The following is a 15,759-nucleotide window of genomic DNA, read 5'->3' on the forward strand; positions in this document are numbered from 1 at the left end:
TTACATTTAAGATAAATTATTGTATTTAAGCTCCCCTCACTTTTATCTTTAATGCCTTTATGAAGAAATATGTTATCTGCTTTTGGAGATAGCCTGAATACGTAAATCATATTCTCCTTTCCCTCCATCTCTTAATTTAAGAAAGAATTGTCTTTTTATTCTTGCAAATTTTGTTTTTAATTAAAATATAATGCAGCTGTGCTATGTTATGTGTGTGTATGTGTGCATGTTTGTCTTTTTTAAAGACTGTAGGTATGTAGGAGATACTTTAAAATGCTCTGTGGAGGAAGTTCATATTTAAATAAACCCTAAAGTCTGACATTCACTTTTATGAGTGTCCTATTTTAATATACTCTTGCTTTGTGTATTTTTTTTACAGTATACATAATTTTTATTTTTTAAGACATTTTCAAGTATAAGTAAACTGATTTTTTTCTCCATTTGTGTTACTTTTGAGTTACATCTGTGAAATTGCTGTAAAATATGTTTAAAATATTTTTGGAACTTTTAATATTATTGGTTGTAATGTTCAAATGACATTATATTACCATTATATTCATATGTAAGCTCATCTGAATTTACTTTTAAAAGTTGACATGTTTTTCATTCAACAAGTATTTGTTACTCAGTAGTGATTATATGCTAAGCACTTGATAGATACAGATGAAGTTAGAAATAAGGTCTCTGTTCTAAAGTAATTTACAGATCTGTTTACAGTTGCAATATGTGTATGTATAAAATAGTTTAAATAACATTTAACGATGGCTAAATACCCGTGAGAGTTTAGAGAAGAGGGAGATTAATGAAACTTGGAGAAGTAGCTTAGCAGAGAAAGTAGAGCTTGAGATAGGTCAGGAAGCTAGGTATGGTTTGGCTAGGGTGAGAAGAAAAGGGGGGCATTGTAGACAGGAGGGACTTTGAAGAGCAAAACAGTACAGTAAGTGCTACCTAAGTGTTAGTTATTATCAGTTTGTATCAGGTACTGTTCTGAACACTTTACGTATTGACTCATTTAATTCTCATGGTAAGTATATGAATTACATACTGTTATCTACATTTTACAAAGGGAATAACAGAAGACAGAGAGGTTTGTTTGCCAGAGTCCACACTACTAGAAGTAGCAACTCAGTAGTTGCCAGAATTCATTACCCTATTCTCCTTGGGTTGTAGTTGCTGCCAGTAAGTATAGTATGTTGCAGGGGCCTCCAGGAAATCTACTTAACTAGAGTTTTTGTCAGAGTACTGGAAGATGAGGTTACAGATGAAATCTAGAGCCTGCCCTCAAAACTAGAACAAGCTCAGTGGTCCACAGCAATGTGCCTGCTTTGGCAAGTATTGCTTAGGAGTGGGGATCCCAGGATCTTGATTAGCCATGAGTTCCACCCTGCAAGTGGTCTGTAAATATATACCACTGCAGAGAAGCGTAAGAGCATAGCCCAGACTACTGATTCAGCAAACGTATGTTGCATAGTTATTGTGTGCCAAACATCTTTTAGGCACAGAGGTTACAGTGGTAAGACAAAGCGCCCCTCCTTAGACCTTCCATAGGTCAGCCTATAGAAATGAGCTCACTTTGCAGTCATGTATGGAAAGAGTAACTGTCAAAAAAAAAAAAAAAAGAGTAACTGTCAAGAGGCAGAGTGAGTTGTCAGGGAGGGCTTCTCTGAGGAAATACCATGTGGATAGACTTGATAGGAGCCAGTCCTGTGAAGATCTGAGGAAGAATAGCGCAGTGCAAAAGCCTTTAAGGAACAAAAAAATCTCTTGTGACTGGAGCCCAGTGAGTGGAGGTTGAGTGAGACGTAAGATTAAAGAGGATGTTTTGTGTGTGTGTGTGTGTGTGCGCGTACATTGAAAGGAGAATGAAGCTTATTGCAAGTGGTGAAACAAAGCCTGAGAGCCTGATGATGTTTCGTAATGTAGAACTAAGGAAGGGATGGCTCCTTAAAAAGGCTAGACCTTACTGGACTTACAGACAGGGTACAGCTAGCGTAAAAGGATAGGATTCTATTTGTTTATTTTCTTCACTTGTTATATAATACCACTTTAGATGTGTAGGCATGGAAGCGATGTGTTCTATATATTGTTTTAGAGAGGCTTATATAGCACAGTGTGCAGGATTGATTTGAAAGATAGGGGTCCTTGGAAGAATCTGTTATTAAAGCAGGCATGGATAGTTGGTGGTTAAAATGAAGATGGTGGCCATGGTTATATTTCAGGTAGAAAACTGATAGGACTTAGTGACTAATTAATTTTATTTAGGAGTAAAGGGAAGGGAAGGATCAAATATGGCACCAAAGTTTCTAACTTAGGTGACTAGAATAACAGAAAGAACCAGCAAGATTTAAAACTTTTTAAGGTACTATATTACAGTAGTTCCTCCCTGCTAGTGAATTTCCCTTGCAAGAAATTTAAGCATTCTTTATTTTGACTTCACTGTTCCTTTATAGCTACTGGGAGAAGTTTAGATCTTTAATGTCAATTATATGTCCCTCCTGTTGAGGAAAATAAGAATTAAAGAGAGCTAGGGATTGACTATAGAAGAGTGGAGAGTTAAAGCAGATGCCACATAATGAGTACAGGTATTTGCAGGGAACCTTTGAGAAGAAGTGAAATATATTCTATTGACGTCTGCAAGGCAGAAGGGAGCTCTAGTGTAAGAGGGGCAGGATCACAGAGCTGTGACTTCTAAGCCCTAAAATAAGGAAAGCATTGAACGCTTTGACAAAGGGCCATACTGAAATAAGGGAGGAAAAGCCTTTTAGTGTGTTTGTAAACTGCAGCAGAGGAAAATTAATACTCCAGACTCCTTTTGAAAACTAAAAAGCTTCCAGTGAGGAAGCGGAAACTACTAATAATCTGATTGCCAATTTAAGAAAATCATTGCTGTTATCTTATTTTGTCTTTGGAATTTTATTTTATTGAGTATAAAATTGTTTTAAGGACCTTTGTGGGTACATTCCAACTCTAGTCTCCCAATCTGACGTTTTCCCATGATATCTAAGTTCTTTAGCAATTTGCTTGCTATTGAGATAGTCCCTGTAGTTAGGGCTGGACTGATGTTTATCATTAGTTTGTGAGGGTAAAAATCTCATCTAGATTATTTAATTTACTTCTCTTTCAAAAACTTACTATGGAAAATTTCAAATATATTAAAAAATAGTGAAATAGTATAATGAATCCTTCTGTACCCATCACCCAGTTTTGGATATCAACTCATGATCAATCTTTTTTTGTCTAAAATCCTCCACTCTGATTATTTGGAAGCACACATCCATCATATCATCTGTAAATTATATCTCAGGTTGGTGCTAAGATTTTCCTGAGTGCCTCATAATTTTTTTTAAAACAGTCTGTTCAAATTGGGATCCAAACAAGATCTGTGCATTGAAATTGATTAATAAGACTCTTAACCTATTTAATCTATTTTAATCCCCTTACATCTTTTTTCCCTCCTTGCAGTTTATTCCTTGAAAATACGTATATTGGAAACTAATGGCATTTGTCATGTAGTTTTCCACAGTTTGGGTTTTGATGGTTGAATGACATAGTGTCATTTAATATTCTGTTCTCTGTATTTTTTTGTGAGTTAATAATTAGGACAAGAATCCTGACCAGATTCAAGTTCAACAGTTACATTTAAACTACCTTTGCCTTTTATTCATGTTGCCTTCTTATGCCTTCTCTTGTGAAAGCCTAAATTTTTTCTGAATTTATGAATTAGAGAAGGACTAATGTTTCATTAGATATTAATAGCTTCAGTTAATATCCAAACTCTGTAAAGCCCCCAGAGATCTCACATTTGTTATGATGGTAATATTAGTTATGCTTTAAAGAATAAAGATATTTTATAAATAACTTTCAAACATTTCATTTCAATAGGTGGGAATTTGAAGAATCTGAAGAAGATCCAGTGACAAGTATCCCATATCAGCTTCAAAGGCTTTTTGTTTTGTTACAAACGAGCAAAAAGAGAGCAATTGAAACCACAGATGTTACAAGGAGCTTTGGATGGGATAGTAGTGAGGGTACTAATTCTCTTATGATGATAAATATTTCTAGTAGTCAAAAGAATTCTGGGAGACCATATTATAAACAAATAATGCTTATTAACATCTTAATTAACTTTAGCTTAAACCTTTTTATTGTTTTTTGCTGGCATTTAAAAATAACTTATTTTTACAAAGCTCTAAGGCTTAAATTTTTGATCAATTAAAATTTTCTTATAAAGTAAGTTTGATTATGCTCTATGTACTTAAACTCAAATTTTAAAAGTGTGTTGTCTTAGGTTTTTGTTAACACATTTCTTAACTCTACAGTGAAAAATAACAAAAACAGCAAATACTGTAGCACCATAAAGCATATGCTATTTATAAAATGCTAGTCTCTGCTGGTTTTTTTCCCTTGTGATTGCCTTTTCATGACTGTAGTGTATATTTTATGTTCTTTTTAAGTTTAACATTATTTTGTGTAAGCTTTTCCATGTTTGTGACAATTTGCTTTTAAACAACAAATTAGTGTTTTCTTACACTAAATTTATGGCTTTTTAAAATGAAATTTTATCTTAAAATAGCGTGGCAACAGCATGATGTGCAAGAACTCTGCAGAGTCATGTTTGATGCTTTGGAACAGAAATGGAAACAAACAGAACAGGTAATTTATCTCAAGTTGAGGGGAGTGTTTTCTAATAAATTATTCATTACCTTAAACTGACTTTATTCTCTTGGAATGTCATAAAACTTGGGCATTAGTCCAGTCGTTAAAGTACTGAATCTGGAAACTTACAGTACTCGATTTCTCACTTGGCCATTAACTGAGTCATGAACATCCTCATTAAACCACCCTAGACCTCGGTTTTCTCATCTTTAAAATAAGGAAGTTGGGCTCTAGATGGTCTCTTTTTAGCTGAAAACTGTATAATTCATGTATGTGTGTGTGTATGGTTTTGGGGATGATTTTTGAACAGTATTTTCAGATATTTACTAAGTAGATTAGATGTCTTATCTAGCACATTATGAAGTATAAAATACACATTATAAAGTACATTCATCTAGTATTACCTTCTTTTTAACCACTGAGGTCATATGCTTTTGACTTTTAGAATCTTGTTAATCTGACCCTATTCTTATCCATCGGAAGGAGGAACAAGTTAGAAGTGGGGAGAACATTAGATATGTCACTGGGATGAGGGATAAGACTGAACTGGATGGGACTCAAGACTCGGTACAGAGGAGAATTCATGCTACGTGTAGTGTTAGAAGGTCGTTAGGGATAAAAACAGGGAAGAATCTGGAAGGTATGCTGGAAGATCTACTGTCTGATTGGAACTATTATGATGGCTTGGACTAAAGTTTTTCAAATGAGATTGTGGTCTGTTCATGGGTTATGAAATCAGTTTAGTGAATCTACACCAGCACTTAAAAAAAATGGAATAAAATAGAAAAATATAAGAGAGCATTACATAATTAAGGGTAAGTTTTGTTTTATGCAACTTTGGTTACAGTTATATGTACTGGGTAAAAAGTGTAAGTTGTTTCCTTCCTATGAGTTGCTATCAAAAATGTTTTGAAAAATACTGGATTGAATGACTTAGAAAGGCCCTCCCAGACACAGAAGACATAATCAGATATAATTGGGCAGGTGAATAAAGAAGGTTTCATTAAGTATACAGTATTAGTGTAGACAGTGATGGTGGATCCTAATTTGAAGATTTATAAGTCCTAGATATTTGAAGATATGTAAATTTATGAAAAAAGTAAACTGTAATATCCTTTTCCTCTCATCTTTCCTTAAATTATTGAAAAAAAATTAAGTTCATTTAGTGATCTAGTTTCTTTGCATAATCTATGGGATTGTATTTTAGTTTCTTTATGTAGATGGTATTAGGGACTGTTTCTTCTTCATAGGTGTGAAGGTGCCCTTCCTCCTCATTACATCCTTCTGTGGGTCAACACTTCTGTTAAGATCAGCTGGGGCATTCCTTCTGAGTTTCCAAGTTTTGGTACAAGAATCTTGAGGCAAGACATTCACATGGAAGGTTCTTACTTAGGGAAGTTACCTGCCTCCTTTGGGCAGAAGAGCCCCCCAGTTGGCTAAGTTTGAGAAGTAGATGAGAGATGCATTCTTTTAGGTGAGGATATTTTGAGGGAGGTGGCGTTTAAGATTATTTTTTCAATTTCTGTACATTAAAAAAAAATTAAAGTATATTTTTCCTTAAAATTGTTTTATGTGTATAACAGAGTTAAAAAGTTTCATTTGCACCTTGAGATAGAAGATATGATTTTAGAAATCAGAGTAGATTATTGTGAAAGTGGTGATAAATATATGTGAAGCTATAAAAATAGCAAGTTATTTAGCTTTGTGATTATCAACATGCCTAAAATGATGTATTCTCATCCTAATGAAAAAATAATATGAGGCTTATTAGTAAAAAAAAATTGATAACTGATTTCAACAAAACATTTTAATAGTGAGATTTTTAGTGACATGAGAATTGAAATAGTTAATTTTTATACATTCTTAATTTATTGGTTTTTGTTAAGCCTTGGTTTTTTCTGTAGAATTTTAGATAAATCATAAATTAAAACTTTCTAAAACTTCAACAGTAAGAATCAGTATCCTTCTGAAACTCATTCTAAAGGTGTGAAATATTGGTAAATTATTTTTAAGGAACCCCATTAAAAATGCAAATGTTTTTATTTTTAGGCTGATCTTATAAATGAACTGTATCAAGGCAAGCTGAAGGACTACGTGAGATGTCTGGAATGTGGTTATGAGGGCTGGAGAATCGACACATACCTTGATATTCCATTGGTCATCCGACCTTATGGGTCCAGCCAAGCATTTGCTAGTGTGGTGTGTACCTTTCAGCTGACTGCTTATGTATCCATGCACAGAATACATAATAGCAAAGTGGTATAATGTGTCCTAAGGTAAGTATCATCCTAGATACACCTTCTTGGGTTGTCATTCCTGCATTTAAAGTAGCAAGATCTAGAAGACTTTGACCCTTCAGTGAGTCCTGATAGTGCATGTATGAGAGAGAAAGTGAATGCAAATGTACTGCCTCATGGCTCAGTATTTTATTCTTTCTTAAGGAGACTAGATTATTGTTTCACTTTATCTTTTTTTTTTAAACCTCTAAATAATCTATTTTATAAATGCTACCTTTGTGACTTTTTTTTTTTTTTTTTTTTTTTGCTTTGGAAAGTACTTTTTTGTTTGAGGGGTATTATTTTGTTCCATGCACTTAAAATTGGAAAAGTACCTCTGGTTTTTATGACAGAGGCCACAATTTTTAAATGCCCATCCCTATTCTAAAATTTAATTTAAAATCACCAGGCATTATATAAACACAGATAATTTAAAGACTCAGAACTATATATAATTAGCTTAGTTATTTATATATACTGAGTATCTAATTGAGAGATTAAGATTTTCTCATTCCTCCTCTTATCTATTTTAAACTACTTTTTGATAATTTTATTATTGCATTTTTGTCTTTGTATGTGTGTGTTTAATTGCTTATACAAAAGGAGAGTCGTGGAAGTAGTTAAGTTGATATTTAAAATTGGAATATTCGGAGACATCTATTTGAACCTATTATGAGCCAGGGAAACTTTCAAAGCTAACTAAGGCATCTAAAAAGTAGAATTGCATTATGGTGTTATTTTGGATCTTTTTTATGCTGCAATCAAGCTGATGGTGGCTTGTAGCTAAAAATCAGTGTTCTTAAAGCTAGTCCATACTTTAGCTTCTAAAATAGTGCTACAAGTATGGTTTAGTACTCTGGCCTCTAGGACAATTGATAGCCTTTGCTTTTTTTTCTCCTACTTTTATATGACTGTCAAGAAAAAATCAGCAAGAAGTTATGGAATCCCTCAGTGGGAACCCAAAGTAAAAGATCTTTCCTGGGTAGTGGAAGATCGGATCTCCTTTGCTCCACTATTTTCAGTCAGCTTCCCGAATAGATCTGAAAATTTGTGTTAAATGCTTAATAGTACCCTTTATAAACTGCCATTCTGTGTATATGAGATTGGCCTTGGTTTGAATGGCTAGTTTTATTTTTCATTTTTGTTTTGCTTTTACTTTTATTTTGGCAGTTTAAGGTAGCAGTGACACACTGAAAAATTATTAACGCTTGTCTTTCAGTGACTTTTCTTCTAACTCATTTTTAAATATTGGCATTTCTTTAACATAGTATACTCAGGAAATATTTAGTAATCCCAACTGATGTACACTGTCTTTCTTCTGTGTTTATGAAAGTATTTTTTATGTAAGATATTTCATGAGTATGTTGAGTTTAGTTTTTTTACATATTTATTGAATGTTGAGGAAGCTGGTTTTATTTGTGTTATGTTGGTATCTAATATCTGAGTAGTCAGCAACCATAATTGCATAGCTGAATCTTTACATCATTATTTATTCACCTGCTGAATTGTCACCACTCTTTTAAGTACATTATAGACACAGCAGTGGAGTGATTTGGAGGATACTTTTGGAGAAGTAAAAAAAGTAACATTTCTGAATGGAATTCTCCAAAGGTAATATCTTACATTGATACATGGACGGTGGTGGTGGTGGTGGTGGTGGTGATGATTATTCAATGAGAATTGGAAGATACAACTATGAAGCAGTATGTGAGCAGTTTTATAACACACATGCGCTACTAGGACTTGCAGAAGGGAACCTAAAACTTCCTAGACTTTTCTGGAATCTCATGAGGGAAATTACAGCAGGAGAAACTACCCAAGATAGGGGTTCTAAGGAGGATACTACCTTCAGAGAACTTTAGTTAGAGGTAAGTGATTTCCCTTTATTTTCTGAATTCAAACCTATAACCTACACTTCTTAAACTGTAAAAATCATCATACAGCATCTAAATTTAGTGTTATGTCACTGCTTGCCATTGTGTATTTTGTTAGTGTATGTGTTTTAAAAAGAATTTGGTGTAAATGTGGATTGTAAAAATCTAGTTAAAAGAAGCATTATAAAATCTCATTCAGATTATAATATTTGGCCTTAATTTGAATTGAACTCTTAAAATTTTTTTTTTTACTTTTATTAGTGGACTCTGGTATGTTTGTTTTATTGGCTATATATACATACACACAAAAATGTACATGAATACATGCACACATATGTACACACATACTTACATACACGTACAACAGTGATGGTTATATGTTCTGTTTATTATGTATTCCGTACAGCGAGCCACAATATGATAGTAATGTGTGTACAGTGAGGTTAATAATTGTGTTTAATTTCAGGTAACTAAGTGTGAAGTTCTGTTAAAAATGAAAGTTTTTTGGGGAGTGGGGTGGGAAAGAGGTAATTAGGTTTATTTATTTATTTATTTATTTTCAGAGGAGATACTGGGGATTGAACCCAGCACATTGTGCATGCTGAGACTGCACTCTACCACTTGAGCTATATCCTCCCCCTGAAACTTAATCTGAAACATCCAGTTTCTGGAGTTATCTTTATGTTTAAATACATTAACTTGAGAATAGTACTTAAGAGTAAGAATGGAATTAGAAGTTAGTTAATTTTTTATTTTATCTGTAATCAGTTTTGATAGTTATTTTACAGCATGATTAATAGACTTTTTTAAATAAGTGCTAGAATTGTCTACAGTTTTTTAAAAAAGCTTTTCATCCTAATATTTTCTTTATGGAATCATTTCTTAGTTATTACAGCTGGAATATGTATTAAATTTTTGGTCTTCATTTTTCCTGGCCAAGTCGTGAAAGGGATTCTTCTGCCATTCTGTCTCTCAGATTGAGTTCTGTTCAACACTAGTCTCCAGTGGGATTTAATAGATGTTTGGGAGAAGACTTCTGATTAAGTAAATTTGAGAAACTGTGTAACTGTAATTCTCTTTGGGAAGTTCACAGTGTATATGTAATTTTAAATGCCCTGAGTGTTCCTATAGTAGAGAAATTTGTTTAACTCTGTTTAACCAATGTGTTCTTTTTCTCTATGGGACATCTGTTAGTATTTCAAGGGCCACTAAGATTCTTGAGGAACTTATTTTGTGAAGCTCTGCATTAGATTAAGGTGATTCAAGGAAATCTCTGCTTTGTTACTTTAACATTTATGTCTTTGGGATGTTGAGGGGGAGTGAGAATACTAAAATATATGTTATAATTCCCATTTGTTTTACATATTTTGTTATTAATCCTGAAAAATCAGTATCAACTGAAAAATTACTTGTATTAGTCTTTTTAAAAACTTAATTCTCAGTGATTTATTAGTAATTAGAACTTTTTACTTTCACTAATTAGAGCTGTCTACATAAAACCAATCTCTCTGAATTTCATAATGAAAGAAACCTTGAATCTGCTTATTGCCAAGCATGTTTGAGAATGTATTATCATAAGAAGATAGTCTTAAATACATTCTAATGATATATAAAAACTGGAAGCAGTTTTTCTGGTTAATTATGAAAGTGTATTTCATAAACTAAACAAAAATTATATAGCCTCATATGTTTGGCATTAACTAGGGAAAAGCATTTTTACTTAACAGTATATTTGAAATACTATTTTTAAAGGTATCTTTTCTCATATTTATTGAGTTGCTTAGTCTGTGACAGTCACTACGCTAGGCCATTTCTACTAGGGTAGTTTTATTTTCTTTTGGGGTAAGTACATTTAAATATCTGTTTATTATGACAAAATATGTTCAAAAGTCTGAGATTGGATTTACCTATATAGTTCCCTATAGTGTCTTTGAAAAGATCACATTATGTAAGACTTTTGTTCCCTAAGAAACACAATTTAATGATTGTTTTAAAGTTTTGAATGAAAAATTGTTAATTCATAAGTATTTATGAAATCATAAATGTTTCAAGTGTTTAGTATACACAAGTGTGTATCCTAAGTCCTACCCTGATTTAACGGGTAATTTGGAGGTTCTTATATGACTGGCTTAGGTTTATAACTCATTTGGATGGTGGAATAGTCCAGATTTGTCCAAATATATAAGCATCACATAAAGAAAAATCTCTTCCACAGACTCTACCCTCATTTTTCCAGGAATTTGTGTGGTTGAACACAGTAGGAACCAGTTTAAAAAGTGGGGACTTCTGCTTTCAGGATGATGGAGTAGATGTACATTGCCCTATTCTTCCCGCTAAAACAACTGAAATCTTGAACATTATATATAAAATAAACATAAGAAGACTCTGAAAGGTGGAGCAAAGGCATAAAGACTAGGGACCTCAGGACTCAAGGAATGACATGGGGTGAGTTCCCTGGGTTTTCTTTTTGCCTAATATATCCCAAACTTGGAGTTGAAGAAGCTGGCAGGCTGGAAATAGCAACAGGCACAGACTAATAAAGCCTGCTCTCTCTAGCCAAAAGGCCAGGAAAGGGATAGCCTAGCAAGGCAGAACTCTTGGCCAGTAACCGCTTTGTGCTTTAGCCAAACAATGCAGAAACACTATGGCCCCGACCCTAATCCATGCCAGCCATGGCTGAGGAGGGAGCCTAGACTTCCAACCTCATGAAGGTATAACAAGGCTTTCCAACTCCCTGCTACGGTGGTTTCAGAGAATACTGAGTAGGGAGCCAAAAGTCTCTTCCCTGCTGGGCAGTACTGAACCCCCCACAGCCATTCTCCCTTTCCCCTGGTTCACTGTCATTAAAGACCATGTGGGGAGATTGGCCTTACACTCCTACCTGACAGTAAGGAAATTTTCCTTTCCTTCCCGACTGGAATAATGTTAGAGGAGGCCTGGGTGAGAATCAGGACTTTCAGCCACCTCCCAGCAGTAAGGAGGCTATCCCTCTCCCACCTGTGGTATCACTGGAGGCCACAGGGGGGACAGTAATGAGATACTCCTGCCTCTCACAGCCTAGGAGGCCTCCTGAGCAGCCAGAGTCCCTACCTTTGCCCAGCAGTAATGAGGAGCCCCTCCTCACCTCGAGTATCAAAAGAGGCCGGGTGAAAAACCTGGACTTCTGCTCCCACTTGGCAGTAATGAGGCAGGGGCCTTTTCCTCACATCAAGCAGTGTCAAGAAGCCAGCTAAATCAGAAGATTTAAATAGGGTCCAGAATATCACTGTATTCAAAATGTCCAGGTTTCTATGTAAACAAATCATTCATTATGTTAAGAATCAGGAAAATCTCATTTTGAATGGAGAAAGAGAATCGATAGACAGAAACACCAAAATGACAGATGTTAGAATTATCTGACAAATATTTTAAAGCAGGCATCATAGGAATACTTCAGTGAGAGATCTTAAACCCACTTGAAACAAATGAGAAAATACAAAGTCTTGGGGAAGAAACAGCAGATATAAAGAAAAATGGAATGGGAATTTAGAACTGAGAAATGCAAGAACAAAAATTAAGTCAATGGATAGTCTCAACAGCAGAATGGAAAAGACAAATAAATGTAAAGAATTAGTGAACTTGAAGATAGAACAATAAAAGTTGTCCAATCTAAATAGCAGAGAGAAAATAGACTGGGGACCTATGAGACTATAACAAAAGGTCTAACATTTGTGTCATTGGAGTCTTAGAAGGCAGGGCTAGAAAAATACTCAAAGAAATAATGGCTGATGACTTCCCAAATTTGCCAAAATGCATGAACTTACAGGTCCAAGAAGCTGAGCAAACCACTGGTAAGATAAGCCAAAAGAACTTTACATCAAATTCAATTATAGTTAAACTTCTGGAAACCAAAGACAAAATATCTTGAAAGCACTGAGTGCAAAAAGGCACTTCTTCTTACAAGGGAAAAGCACTCTGATTCTTCATGACAGATTTGTTATTAGAAACTATGCAGGCTATAAGTGGCACATTTTTCAAGTGTTGAAAGAAAGCAGCTGTCAACTAGAGTCATATACCCAGGAGAAATATTATTCAGGAATGAAGGGGAAATCAAGACATTCTTGGATGAGAAAACACTGAGAGAATTTGTCGCGAGCAGACCTATCTTAAAAAAATAGCTGAAAAACCCTCTCTAAACAGAAAGGAAATGATAAAAGGAAAGCATCTTGAAACATTACAAGTGAAGAAGAAACATGGTAAGCAAAAATCTGAATCAATTCAGTAGGCTTTCCTTCTCCTGAGTTTTTGAAATTATGTTTGATAGTTGAACCAGAACTGTCTGATGTGGTTCTAAATATATGTAGAGAAACTGTGTAAAACAATTATTTTATAAATGAGAGAAGGTAAACAGATACAGAGGTAAGTTTTTTTTTTTTTAATTTTTTTCCTACCTTTTTTTGGAGGAGGGCGGTAATTAGGTCTATTTATGTTTTAATGGAGGTACTGGGGGTTGAACCCAGGAGCTCATGCACACTAAGCATGTACTCTATCACTGAACTCTACCTACCCCCCCGCCAAGTAAGGTTTCTATACTTCAGCTTGTAAAAGGGTGAGGCCAAACAGACTGATAAATTTTGTGTATGTAATGTAATACCTAGTGCAACCACTGAAAAAGAGATAAACTCAAAAAGATAAATCAAAATAAAAATTTTTTAATGTTCAAGTTGTTCACAGGAAAACAGAAAAAAGAAAACAAACAGAAAAATTTAAATAGCAGGCTTAGTTCCATGTAAGTGTTCTGATTATAGTAAGTAAAAGGCAGAAGTCAACATATTAGCTTAAAAAAAATGACCCAACAGTATGCTATGTACAGAAAATTTCCTTCAATATATTGGTATAGGCAGTTTCAAAGTAAAAGGACTGAAAATGATATATTATGTAAATATTAATCAAGAGAAATGAGGAATGGCTATATTAATATCAGGTAAAGTAGGCTTTTTTTCTAAGGTCCTCCCTCCCTTTTTTTAATGGAGGTACTGGGGATTGAACTCAGGACTTCATGCATCCTGAGTATGTTCACTCTCTATCACTGAACTGTTTTCCTTCCCCGTAAAGTAGACTTTAAGGCAAAGAAGATTACTAGAGGCAGAGAAGGGCATTATCTAATGATAAAAGGGTTGGTTCATCAGGAAGACAACAATCTTAAACTTGAATGTACCAAATAACAGAGCTGCAAAATATGTGAAGCAAAAATTGTCCGAACTGAAAGAAGAAATTGACAAATCTACAATTATAGTTGGAGATTTCAGTGTGCTTTGCTAAATAATTGATAGGTAGAATCTCTAGACAGAAAATTAGCAAAGATAGAGAACTCAACAATGCCATCAACATTTATTAAATGGTCCATTCAACAAAAGCAGAGTACAGATTCTTTCCAACTGCCCATGGGCTTGGATAGACCATATCCTGGGTCATACTACCCTCAACAAATTTAAAAGAATTAAAATCATGGAGAATATCTTTTTCAGCCACACTGGAATCAAATTGGAAATCAGTAACAGAAAGATAACTGGAAAATCACCAAACATTTGAAAAATAAACAACACACTTCTAAATAATCCGTAAGTCAAAGAGAAGGTCTCAAGGGAAATTTTTTAAAAATACTTTGAAATGAATGAAAATGAAAATATAACATATCACAAATTTAGAGACACAACTGAAGCAATACTACTGAGAGGGAAGTTTACAACATTAAATGCTAGCCTTTGGTAAAAATTCTTACATTAGAAAAAAGAGGAAATATTTTGAATTAATAATCTTAAGCTTCCACCTAACTTGGAAAAAGAGCAAAAGAAACCCAAAGGCAGCAGAAGGACAGACATAATAAAGAGCAGAAATCAGTGAAATTGAAAACAGAAAATCAGTAAGAGCTAATTATTTGAAAAAATCAACACAATTGACAAACCTATAGCAAGACTGACAAAAGGAAAAAAAAAATAAGACAGAATTTTCTAGTATTAAGAATGAAATTATTACCACTGCAAACCTTGTAGATATCAAAAGGATAGGGACTACAGTGAACAACTCTGCACACGTAGGTTTGATAACTTAGATGAAATGAACCAATGCCTTGAAAAGCGCAAACTATAACTCATCTAATATGGTTTAGATAATTTGAATAGCCCTATAACTGTTAAGATATTCATAATTTAAAATCTCTTAAAAAGAAAATGTATAAGTTGGGATTGTTTCACTGGAGACTTGTACTAAACATTTTAAAACAATCAACCCCAATTCTACACAACTTTTTCCAAAATATAGAAAGGAGGGAACCCTTCCAAGTGTATTTTATGAAACTAGGCTTATCTTAATACTAAGCCAAAGACAGTTAAACAAAAAACTATAACCAAGCAAGTATCCTTAAAGCATGTAGATAGGAAAATCCTTATCAAAATATTAGCAAGTAAAATTAAGCAATATGTAAAAGAATTTTAAGGGGGAGGGCATAGCTCAAGTGGTAGAGCTCATGCTTAGCATGCACAAGGTCCTGGGTTCAATCCCTAGTATCTCCAGTATAAAAAGAAAGAAACAAACCTAATTACCAACCCCACAAAAAAAAAAAAAAAAATTCTATACCGTGACCAAGAAGAGTTCATTCCAGGTATTCAAGTATGGTCAATATTTTTAAAAAAATGAATATTAGAGAGAAAGAGGAAAAACAAAATTTTTAATCAATGAATGAAACAGAAAGAAGACAAAAACAAAAAGATCAATGAGTGTAATCTACCATAGTAACAGAGAAAAGAAGAAAATTCATGTGATCACATCAGTTGACTCAGAAAAAGCACTTGACAAAGTTCAGTATCTGCTCATGATAAAAACTCTCTGAAAGTAAGAGGGTAATTTTCTCAACCTGGTAACATATTCAGAAACCTACAGCTAACATCATACTTCATGGTAAAAGACTGAATGTT

At 34.0% G+C, this 15,759-nt stretch overlaps 1 protein-coding gene across 2 annotated transcripts in view; it reads left to right on the forward strand.

Moving 5' to 3' along the window:
- The window catches only part of USP47 (ubiquitin specific peptidase 47), a 112,406-nt gene that overhangs the window by 57,555 nt on the left and 39,092 nt on the right, over window positions 1-15,759 (forward strand). For both annotated transcript variants that reach the window (XM_072969509.1, XM_006203535.4), the window contains exons 6-8: window positions 3,883-4,028; window positions 4,574-4,653; window positions 6,706-6,855. In XM_072969509.1, the coding sequence (XP_072825610.1) occupies window positions 3,883-4,028; window positions 4,574-4,653; window positions 6,706-6,855 (376 nt within the window). The remainder of the gene's footprint in view (window positions 1-3,882; window positions 4,029-4,573; window positions 4,654-6,705; window positions 6,856-15,759) is intronic.

This window comes from Vicugna pacos, chromosome 10, assembly GCF_048564905.1.
Source record: "Vicugna pacos chromosome 10, VicPac4, whole genome shotgun sequence".
NCBI classification, from domain to species: domain Eukaryota; kingdom Metazoa; phylum Chordata; class Mammalia; order Artiodactyla; family Camelidae; genus Vicugna; species Vicugna pacos.